General features: G+C 40.8%; 1 protein-coding gene across 3 annotated transcripts in view; it reads left to right on the top strand.

The window, feature by feature from the left end:
• The window catches only part of LOC308307044 (copine-3-like), a 40,770-nt gene extending 33,226 nt beyond the window's left edge, over positions 1-7,544 (top strand). For 2 of the 3 annotated variants that reach the window (XM_080752148.1, XM_080752147.1), the window contains exon 16: positions 6,311-7,544. In XM_080752148.1, the coding sequence (XP_080608274.1) occupies positions 6,311-6,451 (141 nt within the window). In that variant the 3' untranslated portion in view covers positions 6,452-7,544. The remainder of the gene's footprint in view (positions 1-6,310) is intronic. The other variant, XM_080752149.1, reaches the window with a different exon arrangement.
• Positions 7,545-14,123: the final 6,579 nt, after the last annotated feature.

Below are 14,123 nucleotides of genomic sequence, written 5' to 3'. Positions count from 1 at the left end.
TACTAACTAGCCAATTGCAATCCTCCTGTCCCTCCACCCTATGGTTCATAGCAGAAGTAGACTATTGCACCCATTGAAACATGCCGGTGAAAGCCCACATTTGATTAAGACCAACATTCATTACATCTACATTTGACAACATGCCCCAAAACACCATATGACGAGAGTCTTGATGTCAACTCGTATTCAACTTAGTCGGAGCTGTCGGTGTTAGCCTCGCTTTTCATTAGCGATAGCGCTTTTATTCAACTGAGTAGTGTGCTAGCGTCCACATAAGGGCATTAACCAAAAGGTGCAGCTCTAGTTCCGACCTGTGTACAGTCAGAAAGATGGAGAATCTTATTAGCACATGCCTCCTGGCGGAGATTCTAGTGTTGTTATAAACCCTCAACATTAACTTTTACCCCTGACTTTAAATCAGGGTTGTCAAACTCATTTTAGGTCAAGGGCCCGGTTAGGAAAAATGCAACTTGATGCAGGCCAGACCAGTTGGGCATGTGCAAGTGCAAAATGTTATTTTTAAACCTGCTCTAGAATGTGTGTCAGTCTCTGCTATATCTACAAGTTTACGCATTTAGATTGTTATGGAAAAGAATGCCTAAACAACAGAGTTGGGTGTAACGCGTTACAAAGTAACGCGTTACTGTAATAATAATACTTTTTTCGGTAACGAGTAGTGTAACGGTACTACTCCTCCGAAATAATAATAACACTACAAATACTGCCTGGTCGCGTTACTCGCTACTCGCTACTTTCGTGCCTGCAGTTTCTGCTTCTGCCTTCAGCAGGAACCGATTGTAAACATCATCACTTGTCTTTTAAAACATTGGAACTGCCATTTATCTAAAATAACTAACCAAAGAAGAGGTAATCAAACACATTTGATAACACATTTGATTGTCAGCGCAGCAGCAGGTCACGGTGACACTGTGGCAATCAAGCCGCAGCCAGCAGCCACCCGACATTTGATAACCATCGCATATAGATTAATACAAGGGACTAAAAACAGCAAACCCCCCAAATACGGATATTTATAATATCAAGCAAAGAAATGAGTTACCTTTTGCCCATGAGAGAAAGGGAGAGAGAGAGAGAAAAGAGAAAAAAAGAGTGGCACGGCAGCGCATCACGAGGTGCGCAAAGCCGACGTTTGAATCACAGCCTAGATTAATATCCTACACGTGACAAGATACATTAAAACCCCCAAATAGTGAGTATTAAATATCCAGCGAGCCACAAGAATGAATTAGCCTACTGGAAATGTACGGTAGGCTGAGAGAGAGAGGGAAAAAGAGCACCTCACCTTTGCTCTGAGACTCTGACATGAGCTGATGATGACGGACAATTAATAATTCCTTATGCAAAACCATCGCTGCATGTTGCTTTTTTAAGCAAATGGGAAGTTTTCCGCTGCTAGAATTAGTTTGACATTGTTTTAGTGCTTCTGCTGCACACGGAGTCATCTCATTGTAGTTCCATCACTTTCGCCTGCTACAGTAGGGTAGAGTGGGGGAATAGGCCCCCCCTGGGGTAATAAGCCCCCCAGCTGTATTTGACTACAGAACTACCTACTTACTAATACAAATTATAATAATTACTATATGACCTGCTGCGCTCTGTGGGGGGAGAATCTCCGCCAGGTCATGTCCACCCCTGGACTGGAAAATTCATAGGAGCCAAATGGAATGAAATCTGCTTAAACTGACTGACATATGGATACAGAACTATAGGCTATAATGTCAGGTGGAAACCATGTATGTCCATAAATAAATGAATAAACTCATATGTGAGCTAAATAAGGCCACAGGGGCTCAGAAATAATTTAATTATTATAATTTTGATTAATTATTATAACTTCGTATTATTAATATTATTATTATTATTAGACTCATTCAAATGACCACCAGTGAGCCCTGCTCACTTCATTGAACAACATAACTGTATTGTATTAGATATTATAATAATATATAATAAATATTTAATACATCTAATATATGTTGGCAATGCATCTCAGGCTTTTTTATGGAGTAACGCAAAAGTAGTGTAACGAGTAGTGTAACGAGTTACTTTCTCCAGGAAGTAATGAAGTAGTGTAAGGCACTACTTTTTTCAGAGGTAATATGTAATATGTAGTGCACTACTTTTTGGAGTAACGGATCCCAACTCTGCTAAACAAGCATTCCTTTTATTATCAGTATAAACCTACAGTGAAAATGAAAATTGGGATGACTGATTAAAATATGATGATGTTTGTTTTGGTTTTGGTAGCCCCACCATAATAAACCAATTGAATTCAAACATTAGCAGGCACAAATGTAGAACCAATTAAACAAATTGTATAGGATACACATTTGCACCTAGTTTTAAGATAAAGAATAGAAGTACGCACAGCTCAATATCTTTTTAACTACATTTGGTTCATGGTTGTTACAAGTAACAGCATTCAAAGGGCAAGACTTTTACTGTACACTACGTTTCACCTCTGTGTGTATGTGACTCAGTGAAGACTTTGAAACAATTCTGAAACTCCCGTGTAAGCCAGGATATTTTGTCCTGTACCAGCCCATGTTGGGTCCGCGTCAATATGCCAACGGGCCAGTATGCCCACCACCTAAACCTAACCTTAACACTAACCCTAACCTCAGTAAAACTAACGCTGGTGAATGCTAACCTGGTGAAATGCTAACCTGCCGACGCTGGTGTGTAGCTAACCTGGTGAATGTTAACCTGGTCGGACCAACGGACCTTCGAACCAATGAGCGGACCCCCCATGTTCAGTTGTAACTATTCCCATTAGTAAGGTAAAGTTAGCCGAGTATTAGACCAATCTGGGAACTAAATCTAAATTAATAGCTTTGTTCACAAATGTGTTCATAAAGGTGTCTACTATCACCTCTGAACTTTCTCAATCACAACTCCCTTCGAAAACTTTTTGGGAGCCAATCAAAGTTGGGGGTATCAGGATACCTGGGCCTGGGATTAAAGGAGATAAAATAAAAACATTGCCAATATGAGCATATGAGGTTTGTAATTAGGGTATTTTAGGGCTGCTGAATCCATTCCAACCATTAGTTCTCAGTTAAAATGACTCCTTGGTCATAAAATAGGCCTAATTGGCTAAGGCTTAGCCAATCATGTCATTCGAGTTCACCTGTGTCCTGTTAGTCCCTATGTTTTAAACCCTTTTGAGTGTTCCTTGTCAGATTGCATCATGTTATCCTGTGTGTCATGATGTGCGCTTACCCGCCTGATCTTAAATAGTTTTCATGAATTCAAACCCTACTCCAACCATTTTTTAACTCATTGACTGCCAAGGCCCGAGTTTCCCGAGTTATTACAGTAGTCCCAGGCTGCCACAGCCCGAGTTTCCCGAGTTGGAAGCCATTTTGAAAAAAAGAAAAAAAATCCAATTTTTTTTTTTTTATAAAAAAATTTCTAAAAATGCCTCAAATGTATTAGGCATGATCGCAATTGCGAAATTGCATGTTTAGCCCCATAACAAACACATCTTTCAAAATGTCAAAAATGGCTGTTTTGTCTGACTTTGAAGGCTTGTATCTCATGAATGCCTGAACGGATTTCCAAGCGGATTTTTTTGTTTGAAAGCTGTTAAAAAGTACTACACATATGGTGCATGATCTAGGCATAGGCGTGCACGATCCGTGCACTAAAAATTGATCCGTGCACTAGAAATTTAGGAAGGTGGCAGTGTTTGTTTTGTCTGACTTTGAAGGCTTCTATCTCATGAATGCCTGAACGGATTTCCAAGCGGATTTTTTTGTTTGAAAGCTGTTAAAAAGTACTACACATATGGTGCATATATGGTGCATGGGCGTGCACGATCCGTGCACTAAAAATTGATCCGTGCACTAGAAATTTAGGAACGTGGCATCCTGGTACTTGGCGGCCATCTTGAAAAGGGCATTCAATGAGTTAATTGCAATATTATATTTCTCGTGGCCTATTTTATGGCCAAGGAGTACTTTTTACTGATAACTAATGGTTGGAATGGATTCAGCAGCCCCAAAATACCCTAATTACACACCCCATACGCTCATATTGGCCATTTTTTATTTTTCCCCCTTTAATCCCAGGCCCTCGGGATACCCGCAACTTTGATTGGCTCCCACAAAGTTTCCGAAGGGAGTTGGGTTTGAGAAAGTTCAGAGGTGATAGTAGACACCGTTATGAACACATTTGTGAAGAAAGCTATTAATTTAGATTTAGTTCCCAGATTGGTCTAATACTCGGCTAACTTTCCCTTACTACATGGGCATACACTGACTCACACACAACACTGCAAAGAATAGAAATTATCTGAGTCGCTCTGGGAAAGACAGGGGATTGACTGTCGTTGTGCACAATGCTCAACAAGCTGCCTGGCAGTGAGAGATGGCAGCGACAGAGTGGAATGAGATCAGCTGTGGTACAGATGAATAATACATGATCGTGAACCTTTTTTCTTTCTTCCCCTAATCATTTTGCCGGACGGATTGTACCCCTTCACAGGGCTGCACCCGGCCAGCAGTTGGACACCCCTGATCTAGATTAATCTTTGCACCAAAGCTTTCATTAATAATGCATGGCATACTGTTGGCGATGTACTAACCTCGCGTCACCAGGCTTTCTCGGGGGGAAAGCCTGGTATTCAAACGGACCGTTTGATCCGGTCTAGGCGGAAACCACAAGCAGAAGAAGCGGCGTCGATTTGTTTTGGTTCCCCCGGCCATTTGTTTCCCCAATCCCTATTAAAATGATTGAGTAGCCTAGTGTAGTCTTGCCAGTCGCTACGATTTAGACTAAAAGATGCATAGGGGCATATACCAAACGCATTTTCCAAAAGCAAAACTACGCTGCATCAAGGGGTTTATTATGTAGGCCCTAAAAGTATGTCCTTGAGTGCAGGGGAATTATTTGGGGTTAAAACTGTTTCCGGTTTGATAGTTCCGGGCCAAAGTGTAGTCCGTCTAAGGACTACAACATGACGTAGAGTGGTTTCCGCTCCCGACCGGATCAAAACCCGAAAAGTGAAGGGATCGCAGGCTAGCGATGTACCATCATGACATGAAGCTCCATCACGCGTGTAGACCTGCCTTCCTCTGCTCACTCACCTTTTACCCTTAGCCACTTAAATCCAATACTCTTTGTTGTACGTCACATAGTGACAATAGCCCATACACAAGCTCTCAGCGGGTTGGGCATTTGTATATCAGCTATTGTAGATCGGCAGAATGTGTCTATTTTGGCCAACTGTTTTCCTATTATGACATCCCCAGAAGAGACACTAGGGTTCATGTGGTTAATTGAACTGGGGGCCACTATTATTTCCAGCGTTCCCACTTCCTTCCCACGGTCATGAAATTCCTGCAAATACTTTGAAATTGGAAAATAATGATTTCCAGGCCTGGATATACATTGTTTTTGGTTCATAAAAACATGTCCCAAAACATGTCTAGCATTATGTGAAATATGTAATAATGCTACAGTGTGGTGCTGCACTGCACGAGCTGCGTGTGTGCAGCCTAATGTACATATAACATGGCGTCACGTTACGAAAATAATAGATCTATAGCTAACAACATGTTGCACTGCGATACATGGTTAGCATGTAGATCTGTTCTTTCATCACGTGGCACCTTCACTAAACTCTGTTCTTGGGAGCACACTGGAGTTAGAGCCTCATTATTGTTCTATATCGGTGGTTCCCAAACGTTTTAGCCTGTGACCCAAAAGAGAAATTAGGTCTTTGCCTGGGACCCAAACTAGTGGAAATGGCAGATCTATTAGGCTCACAACGCTTTGCTTTGCACCACGTTGCGAGCTTGTAGATTGTCTATTTTCACTACTTTTTAAACATTTGTTTTCTAATTTATAGAATTTCTTAGATTTTTCAATTATTCATTAATGAAATTACTTGGAAAGGGTTTTTTATTGTTATTTATTTATTTTCTCTCTCATAAAAACCTTAGTAATGTTTTTTGAACATATTTTAAAATAATAATAATTAAAAACTAAATGTTGAAAACTAAAAATTAAGGGACCCATAAAAATGTGTCCGCGACCCACAAATGGGTCACGACCCAGTGCTTGGGAACCAGTGCTCTAGTCCATAATTATAATATGGTTGCTACAGGTCTGGAAATGGGGTCAAATACTAATACAAATACTAATACTAAGTTTTTAAAATACTTTGGTAAAACATGTATGGGAACCCTAATTTCTCTTTGCTGTTTCATGTCTCCTCTTTGTCTCTTATATCTTGGTCTCAAACTGCTTCTTAACCATGTGTCTGCTCTGTCCTGCACCCCAGGGCCCTCGAGAAGCGCTGGCTCAGAACGTGTTGGCCGAGGTTCCCCGGCAGGTGGTGGACTTCTTCAACGTCATGAAGTTGACTCCACCCAACAACAACAACAACAACAACCCCACCCCTATCCCCGCTGCCACCAACTAGCACGCCCATATCGCAGTGTTTCTCAAAACGTTCACATTACAAGGTCTCCCCTTAACTCTGACAGAGTACAAATGGAACCAAATGAACCATTCATTTGGTTCCATTTGTACGCTGTCAGAGTTACAGACTTGTAAGGGTCAATATGGACCCCCCTAAAGCAACCCACAGAGTCCCTGGAATCCACTTTGAGAACCACTGCCACAGCGGGACCTTCACACAATGACAAGGAACCAACACTCCAACAACACCCAACACAGCCAAGATCTTAGCACAAGGAGTCTTCCAAAGTTCTCGAACGGTCCCCGAACGCTTCCGCGGCACATATCGCTTTCTGCGCTCTGACCCCTGACCGTACCCACTCCAAAGAACCATTCCTTCCATCCCACTCTGACCAACTGGTACCTCCTATACCATTGTGGCCAACCTGTGCCATTTTACAAAGGGACTTGTGCCAGAATATATTTAGCCATCGTCAGATTATTAACATGCATGTGCATTGGGCTTTTCTTTTTTTTTTTTGCCACATATCTATAATACATTTTCACCATGGGACCGAAATACTGTACAGTGTTATAGTGGGATGTTTATTGTGGAAAGATGTTCATTATTTTAAAGCAGGCATTAGAAATGGCTTGATTCAGTTGGAATGTGCCTCGTCTAACCAGACTTAATTTTTTATAGATGTTGTCTACATTAGTAGTGATAGTACTTATTATTTACATATACATGTATTGTAAAACGTATCAAATGTTTATTTTTTTCAACGTAGATAGCCTTTTATTTGCCATTTGCCACAAACAAATTGTTTGGTTTACAGTATGCTATTTGATAGCTGAAGCTCTTTGCCTGTTTGCCTGAGTAAATGCCACGCAAAGACTAATGTGTCTATATCAAAAATATACGCAGTATATAATCACAAAGGAAGAAACGTCAGTGTTAAGTCATGCTGTTCTACTGTATACTTAATGTGGTATATGGTACAATGCTGTTAATTATCCTATGTTTACCGTGAGAGTTTTAACTGGATCGTCTACATCTGATTTGACTCATTGATGAGGCTTTAAAAGGCACATTTAATATGCATACAATTCAACAATTGTATACCAATGTGTTTACTGCTCTTCAGTACATAAAAAGCTATGTACCTAAGTGCCAACATACAGAAGGTAAATGACTTGTTTTCTTAAGGAGAAATAAAATGTATACAAATCAACATTGAGCGAGAAAGATTTGTTTTTGGGCTTTTATGTCTTTATTGATAGGACAATAGACTGACAGGAAATGGGGGGAGAGATGGGGAGTGACACGCGGCAAAGGTCGTCCGGATCGGGAATCGAATCGGCGCCGCCGCCAGGCATCCATGCCTCTGTGGCAATGCCTAAGTGGTATGCGCCTGGACCAGTAGGCCAGCGAGCACCCCTAAACTGTCTTCTTGTTAGATGTTTCTTTTTGTAAGAGTTGTAATATGAAAATCAACTGCAACAGTTCATATGAACTGATCTGGAGATTCTTCAAAATCTTAAAAAAATTAAATTATCTTTTAATTGAATCTCAACAGGACTTTACCGTTTCCAGTGCTGCTTTGCACTTCATTTTTGCAGGTCCCTCTAAAGCAGGGGTGGGCAACTTTGATGATGGCGAGGGCCACTATATTTCCACCTTCACTCCAGAGGGCCACAATGCATATTGCTACACCTACTTTGTCATTCTAGTATCTCATACAAAAGAAGCAAAAAAATAGCAGCTGCGATGCGTTTTGAGCTTGTAGATCAGCTATGTTTTGCTTCTTTTGAATTGGAATCCTGAATAATTTTCTTGTTAATTTGAATTGGAATCCTGAAATGTAACATTTTGATTTAATTTCAAACACATTTAATTATATACTCATGTTAACTTTATGAACTTAATTACAAATACATTGGACATAACAAAATACATTTAATACTACTATACAACAAATACATTGGACATAACAAAATACATTTTAATACTACTATACTAGTCATTAAGCTACTAATATAGACAGAATTAAAGCAGTTCATGTTTGGAATTGTAACAACTGAAATCAATAATATATTCAGTATTCCCATATTAACCTGCAGGCAGCATTAAGTGAAGGTGGGGGCCGCATGTGTCCCCCGGGCCGCCAGTTGCCCATGTATGCTCTAAAGTCCTAAAGATATAATGGTACAATGACGGATGATGGTTTCTCTCTTCTGACATCTACATGGTGGATGTTTAGGCCTAAAACATTTTAGGCTTTTCCTTCAGTTTTTCAGTAGGCCTTTTGGGGCTCAGACTGTGATTGACATGAACGACTACTGGGCACAGAACCTTTTAAAACCGCCAGACAATTTGTCTCTGTCGAGTCTTTGACAGCCTTCTTTTGAAGGTGGAGGCATGCGAGAGAAGCAGAGCGGATGAAGGTGAGCGAGAATCTTGATAATTCAATGAGAAAACAGCAAGAATCATCTACTGCAGGGGTCCTCAACGTTTTCAGGCCAAGGACCCCTTAGTTGAGTGAGATGAAGCAGGGACCCCCACACAACCCATAGATACCATATACTTTCATCGTTTGACATCAGTGTATTTTGGATTCATGTCAATTTGTGTTTTCAGATATTTAACCACTTGAACCGTCAATATTTAATAAATTTGACCTTTCACTCTGTACTTAGTCTGCTCTTTTCTCCCTCTACACCAAACCTCTTTGCCAAAAATAGCAGATCTACAAGCTCACAACGCCTCGCAGTAAAGTTCTCAGAATATGGACACTAGGGTTCAAGTGGTTAATATAAAAAGGGAGTAAAAAAAAAAAGCTTCTATCACAAAGGTTCGGAGGACCCCCTGTAGTAACTCTAAGGACCCCCTAGGGGTCCCGGACCCCCTGTTGAAGACCCCTGATCTACAGTATATGTATGGAGAACTGATGACTGGCAATACTTGACCGGCTTTGACCTTCTTAGTCTGCTCTTTTTTCCCCTCTACACCAAAGCTCTTTGCCGGAAATAGCTGATCTAAAAGCTCACAGCAGCTTGTGAGCTTGTAGATCTGCTATTTTTGGCTAAAGTTCTCAGAATATGGATGCTAGTGTTCAAGTGGTTAAAAAGGGAGAAAAGGTTTCTCGCACACAAAGATTTGGAGGACCCCCTTAGTAACTCTGTGGACGCCCTAGGGGTCCCACTGTCCAGACCCCCTTTTGAAGACCCTTGAGAACTAAAGCAATCAGTCACAACAAAAGCAAAGTTGATGGAGCAAAATAAAGCAATGGAGAGGAGCATAGGCTAACGATCACATTACACTACACCAATAACTTGATTTCAGTTGAAAAATCTTTCCGTTTCAGGGTGCGACGAAGGCTTAGGGCTGAGCATGAGTGCATGGAGCACCTGATGCACAGGTGCAACGTTCCCACAAGTCCTCTTCCCAGCATTAGGCATGATTCATGAACACACGTTCTTTCCACCCAGGCAACCGTAAAAGTTCCAGGAATGTATGTTGACACGTTCAATATCTTTGGATGATCATTGTACGGTACGGTGACCACTACATATATAAAGGACCCTCCCTCACCAAGGGGACCATCCACGTCTCTGTCCTCCCCTCTGAACCAGGATGGTAAGAGGGATTTCATTGACCTATTTTGAGGGAAGAGGGATTTGTATGTTTGACTAGATCGACATTTGATATTATTATTATTTTGCACATTAAAAAAAAAAAAAAAAAAAACACATTTGAAACAAATTATATTGACTTGGTTTGTGCAGCTCATCTCACCTCATTTAACAGCATAGTAGAAAATAATCATAGAAATAAAATAAAAATAACAGATAATATAGCAACATAAAATAATACAATAAATGAATATACAGTATGAAAAGTAAATTAAATTAATAAAAGAAAAAAAATGGTGTGGTACTGGGTGGGTGCAACTGTATGTGGGTGTGGAGACTGAGACTTTATTTCAAGTGGGTTCTAAGCTTATATTTAAATTGATTGAGTGAAGTAGACTTTGATGAAATTGCAATATGACTGTTCCATAGCTTAGCCCCCCTGATTTCTTCATGCAAACGTTTTTCTTTTCTTTTTTAAATACTTTTTTATTGAAGGCAATTAGATAAATATTTGTTTGGCAAATATTGTTGAATATAGTGCCGCCCATTTATGATTTTCTTTTTTCTTTTCTTTTTTACATCACAAAACAAGACATTTTGGTGTACTCTATAGGGCTACATAGATTATGCATGTTAATTTAACCACTTGAACCCTATAGCGTCAGCATTCTGTGTTGAATATTCAGCAAAAATACAACCTTGTTGCCTTGTGTTGTGTGCTTGTAGAATAATGTTTTCAGCAAAGATAGTACAGAACCCAGATATAGAGCCCTAGAGGACTCAATTTAATTCAATTCAGAGGAGCTTTAATCGGCATGAGAAAACATACGTTTATTGCCAAAGCAAGTGTAAAAATATAATAAAAACAGTCGAAAATTGGGAACGTATATTATATACAGTTGGAGGGCACAATATGATATTGTACCCTCCAACTGTATATAATATACGATTGTGCAAATAGTAGAGCTATGTGACATTGTGTTGTTATATACAGTAGGCCTACATGTTATATAGGGCCTTTTGAAACAAATAGTAGCAATCTTTTGCATTTTATTTTTAGTTTGGGGGTGAACTATCCCCCTAAACATTTTTCGGTCTATTAGACGTCTAATATAAATCTAAAGCATGTCTAAAATACGTCTAATATACGTATAGATTTGAATGTTTTTTAGACGTCTAAGCTAAGACCAGACGTTGATTAGACGTCTAATAGGCGTCTATATATAAACAGTCTATATTTTAGACGTCTAATCTATCTATAAATGCGAGAAGTCTCTGCGTGTGTGTGTGTGTGTTTGTAATCCGCGTATCTCGAGAACGCGCGTTCCCCGCCGCGGCACGGAGTGCAGTGCCGGGTCTCGACCCGACCCGACGCGCGGTTTTCCCAAACCGGCGCGAAACGTTCGGAATCTCCTTATGCGGGGTTGATTGTTGACATCAGGCTGTTTCTGAGGAAATCGGCGAAAGCTCTGACTCATTGTGACATCACTTCATAAAAGGCTCTGACATCACGTACGCCACATGAGTCAACAAAAAATCTCTGTGAGTGTGTATGTATGTAGGTAATCCACGTATCTCGAGAACCGTTCGTCCCACGGGCACGCGCGTTCTCCATATGGGCATAAAATGAATGCCCCCATATGAGAACCGTTCGTCCCACGGGCACGCGCGTTCCGTCCCACGGGCACGCGCGTTCTCCATATATGGGCATAAAATGAATGCCCCCATATATGGGCATAAAATGGATAAAGGGACACAGACAGACAGATTCAGAGATCTCCGAGAACCGTTCGTCCCACGGGCATAAAATAAAATGGACGCAAATGGCATATATGGGCATAAAATTTACGCAGAATCACAAAGATCTCCATATACGGGCATAAAGGGACACAGACAGACAGATTCAGAGATCTCCATATATGGGCGTGAAATGGACGCAAATAGACAGATATCTCCATATATGGGCATATATGGGCATAAAATGGACCCAGAACTATATCTGCAGTGATCTCCATATATGGACATAAAATGGACGCTGACAGACAGACAGATAACAGATATCTCCATATATGGGCATAAATGGACACAGGCAAACAGATGGTCAAAACGGGTCCTATGACAACAGGTATAATGGGGTTTGCATTAAAGGGCGGGGCATTCATTCCCTATTTACGTTGTTCCGAGTTGGCCAGGTCGCCGACTAGACGCTGGGCCGCCCGAAGGGCGGCCCAGCTTCTAGTAGACTTAAATATAGAGACTGTCTATATGTAGCCGTTGAAATAACGTCTAATCAATGTCTAGTCTTAGCTTAGACGTCTAAAAAACATTCAAATCTAGACATACTGTATATTAGACATATTTTAGCTATAGACATCTAATAGGCGACTATTGCTCAGTGGGATTCCTTTATGCTATTTTAGTCCAGGCCTAATTTATGCAACTGGACCTGTTCTATTGTTATATAATGCAGGTCTCTTGAATTGATATGGCAGAACGAAGTTATAAAATATTGTCAGTAGACCAGCAAAAATACATTTTTTTTATCCTAGGCATTCCATCAAGTGGTGTTGGTGCTGTGTCTCCTGACCCCGGCCGTTGTTGCCCAGAGTTTCAAACCTATGGACTGTCAGGAGATCCAAACCTATCTGTCTGACAAAGCTTCCACCGGGGTCTACACCATCTATCCTGTTGATGACTACACTGCTGTGGAGGTCTACTGTGACATGGACACTGATGGAGGGGGATGGACGGTGAGAATGTCCTGCGTGATACAAAATTATCTTTATTTCACTCTTGTGCCATCTTGCATTACGCATTAGAATGTTTATTGAATGCTTTGAAAGTTGTGAAATGTCCTATGTCCGTGAGTGGCACTAACTACCAAAGGAAATGGGAGATTTTACAAATAGAATTTTTACTCCAATCCTTTACTTTGTTGTCTGGAAGATCTGTGGCTGCCATGTTAAAACATAGGCCTACTAAATATGTCCTTTAAATGTTTTCAGTTTTCCCAATACCTGTGCATAGCTCCCATTGATTTTTAGCTTAATATTAAGTCAATAAATATTGGATTAGCAGACTACTTACATAATATGTTTATATCACATCTCTAGATTTCACTCATTCTGCCTCTCTCTTTTGGTTTGTCACACTCTCTGTTTCACTCCTAAGGTTTTCCAAAGACGGATGGATGGCACTGTGTCATTTTACAGACGCTGGGACGATTACCAGAGCGGCTTTGGCGATGCTAGAGGAGAATACTGGTTAGGTGAGAAGCTACAGTATGTTGTTGAATAATCATTTTCTGCTATCAACAGGTGCAGAGCTGTAATCAAACCATATTCTACTTGATATTAAACGGTCGATAGACACAACACTCTAATTGAATGATGTCTTGTACTGAGAAACATTACCCATCTGTAAAAAGTGCCCTCTCCAGACCATGCAGTTTTTACTATGGTGAAAGAAATGCAAATGCCCTCTTTCCATGCCATACCCAGGCAGCATTCAAGGGAATTGCCTTGTCCAAACTCTCCTGAACTTGAATGCAGCATCTTATGTTGAAAGAATTGCCCTCTCCGTGTAGAAATCCAAGCTGTATGCCACATCTCCAGCATTGACTTGATTATACTTAATTCAGTGTGGTATCAAGCACAGAAAATAGCCGACCTCCAAGCTCACACTGCGACGCGTTGTGAGCTTGGAGGTCGTTTCAATATTCTAACCAAAAGGCACTTCTAGAAATGTCTGCCCCTGCCTCTCTAACATTCTCTGCACATCCCTGGTCCTTGTATTGTGTGTCTTTATACCGCAGGGCTGGAGAACCTTTACCACCTGACCTACAGAAGAACCGAGCTGAGAGTGGACATGGAGGACTTCAGTGCGGTCGGGAGCAAAGCGTTTGCAGAGTACGCCTCGTTTGAAGTGGACTCGGAGGCCTATGGATACATGCTGCACGTTGATCGCTTCCAAGACGGAGGGGCAGGTATGTGTAATGAGTAAGATAAGTGATCATCACTGTACTGTAGCTGCAACCTGGCCGTTTAAATAACAGTCAG

This window comes from Nannobrachium achirus (genome assembly GCF_963921795.1).
Source record: "Nannobrachium achirus genome assembly, chromosome: 21".
NCBI classification, from domain to species: Eukaryota; Metazoa; Chordata; class Actinopteri; order Myctophiformes; family Myctophidae; genus Nannobrachium; species Nannobrachium achirus.
This window is presented reverse-complemented; position numbering and strand designations above follow the sequence as displayed.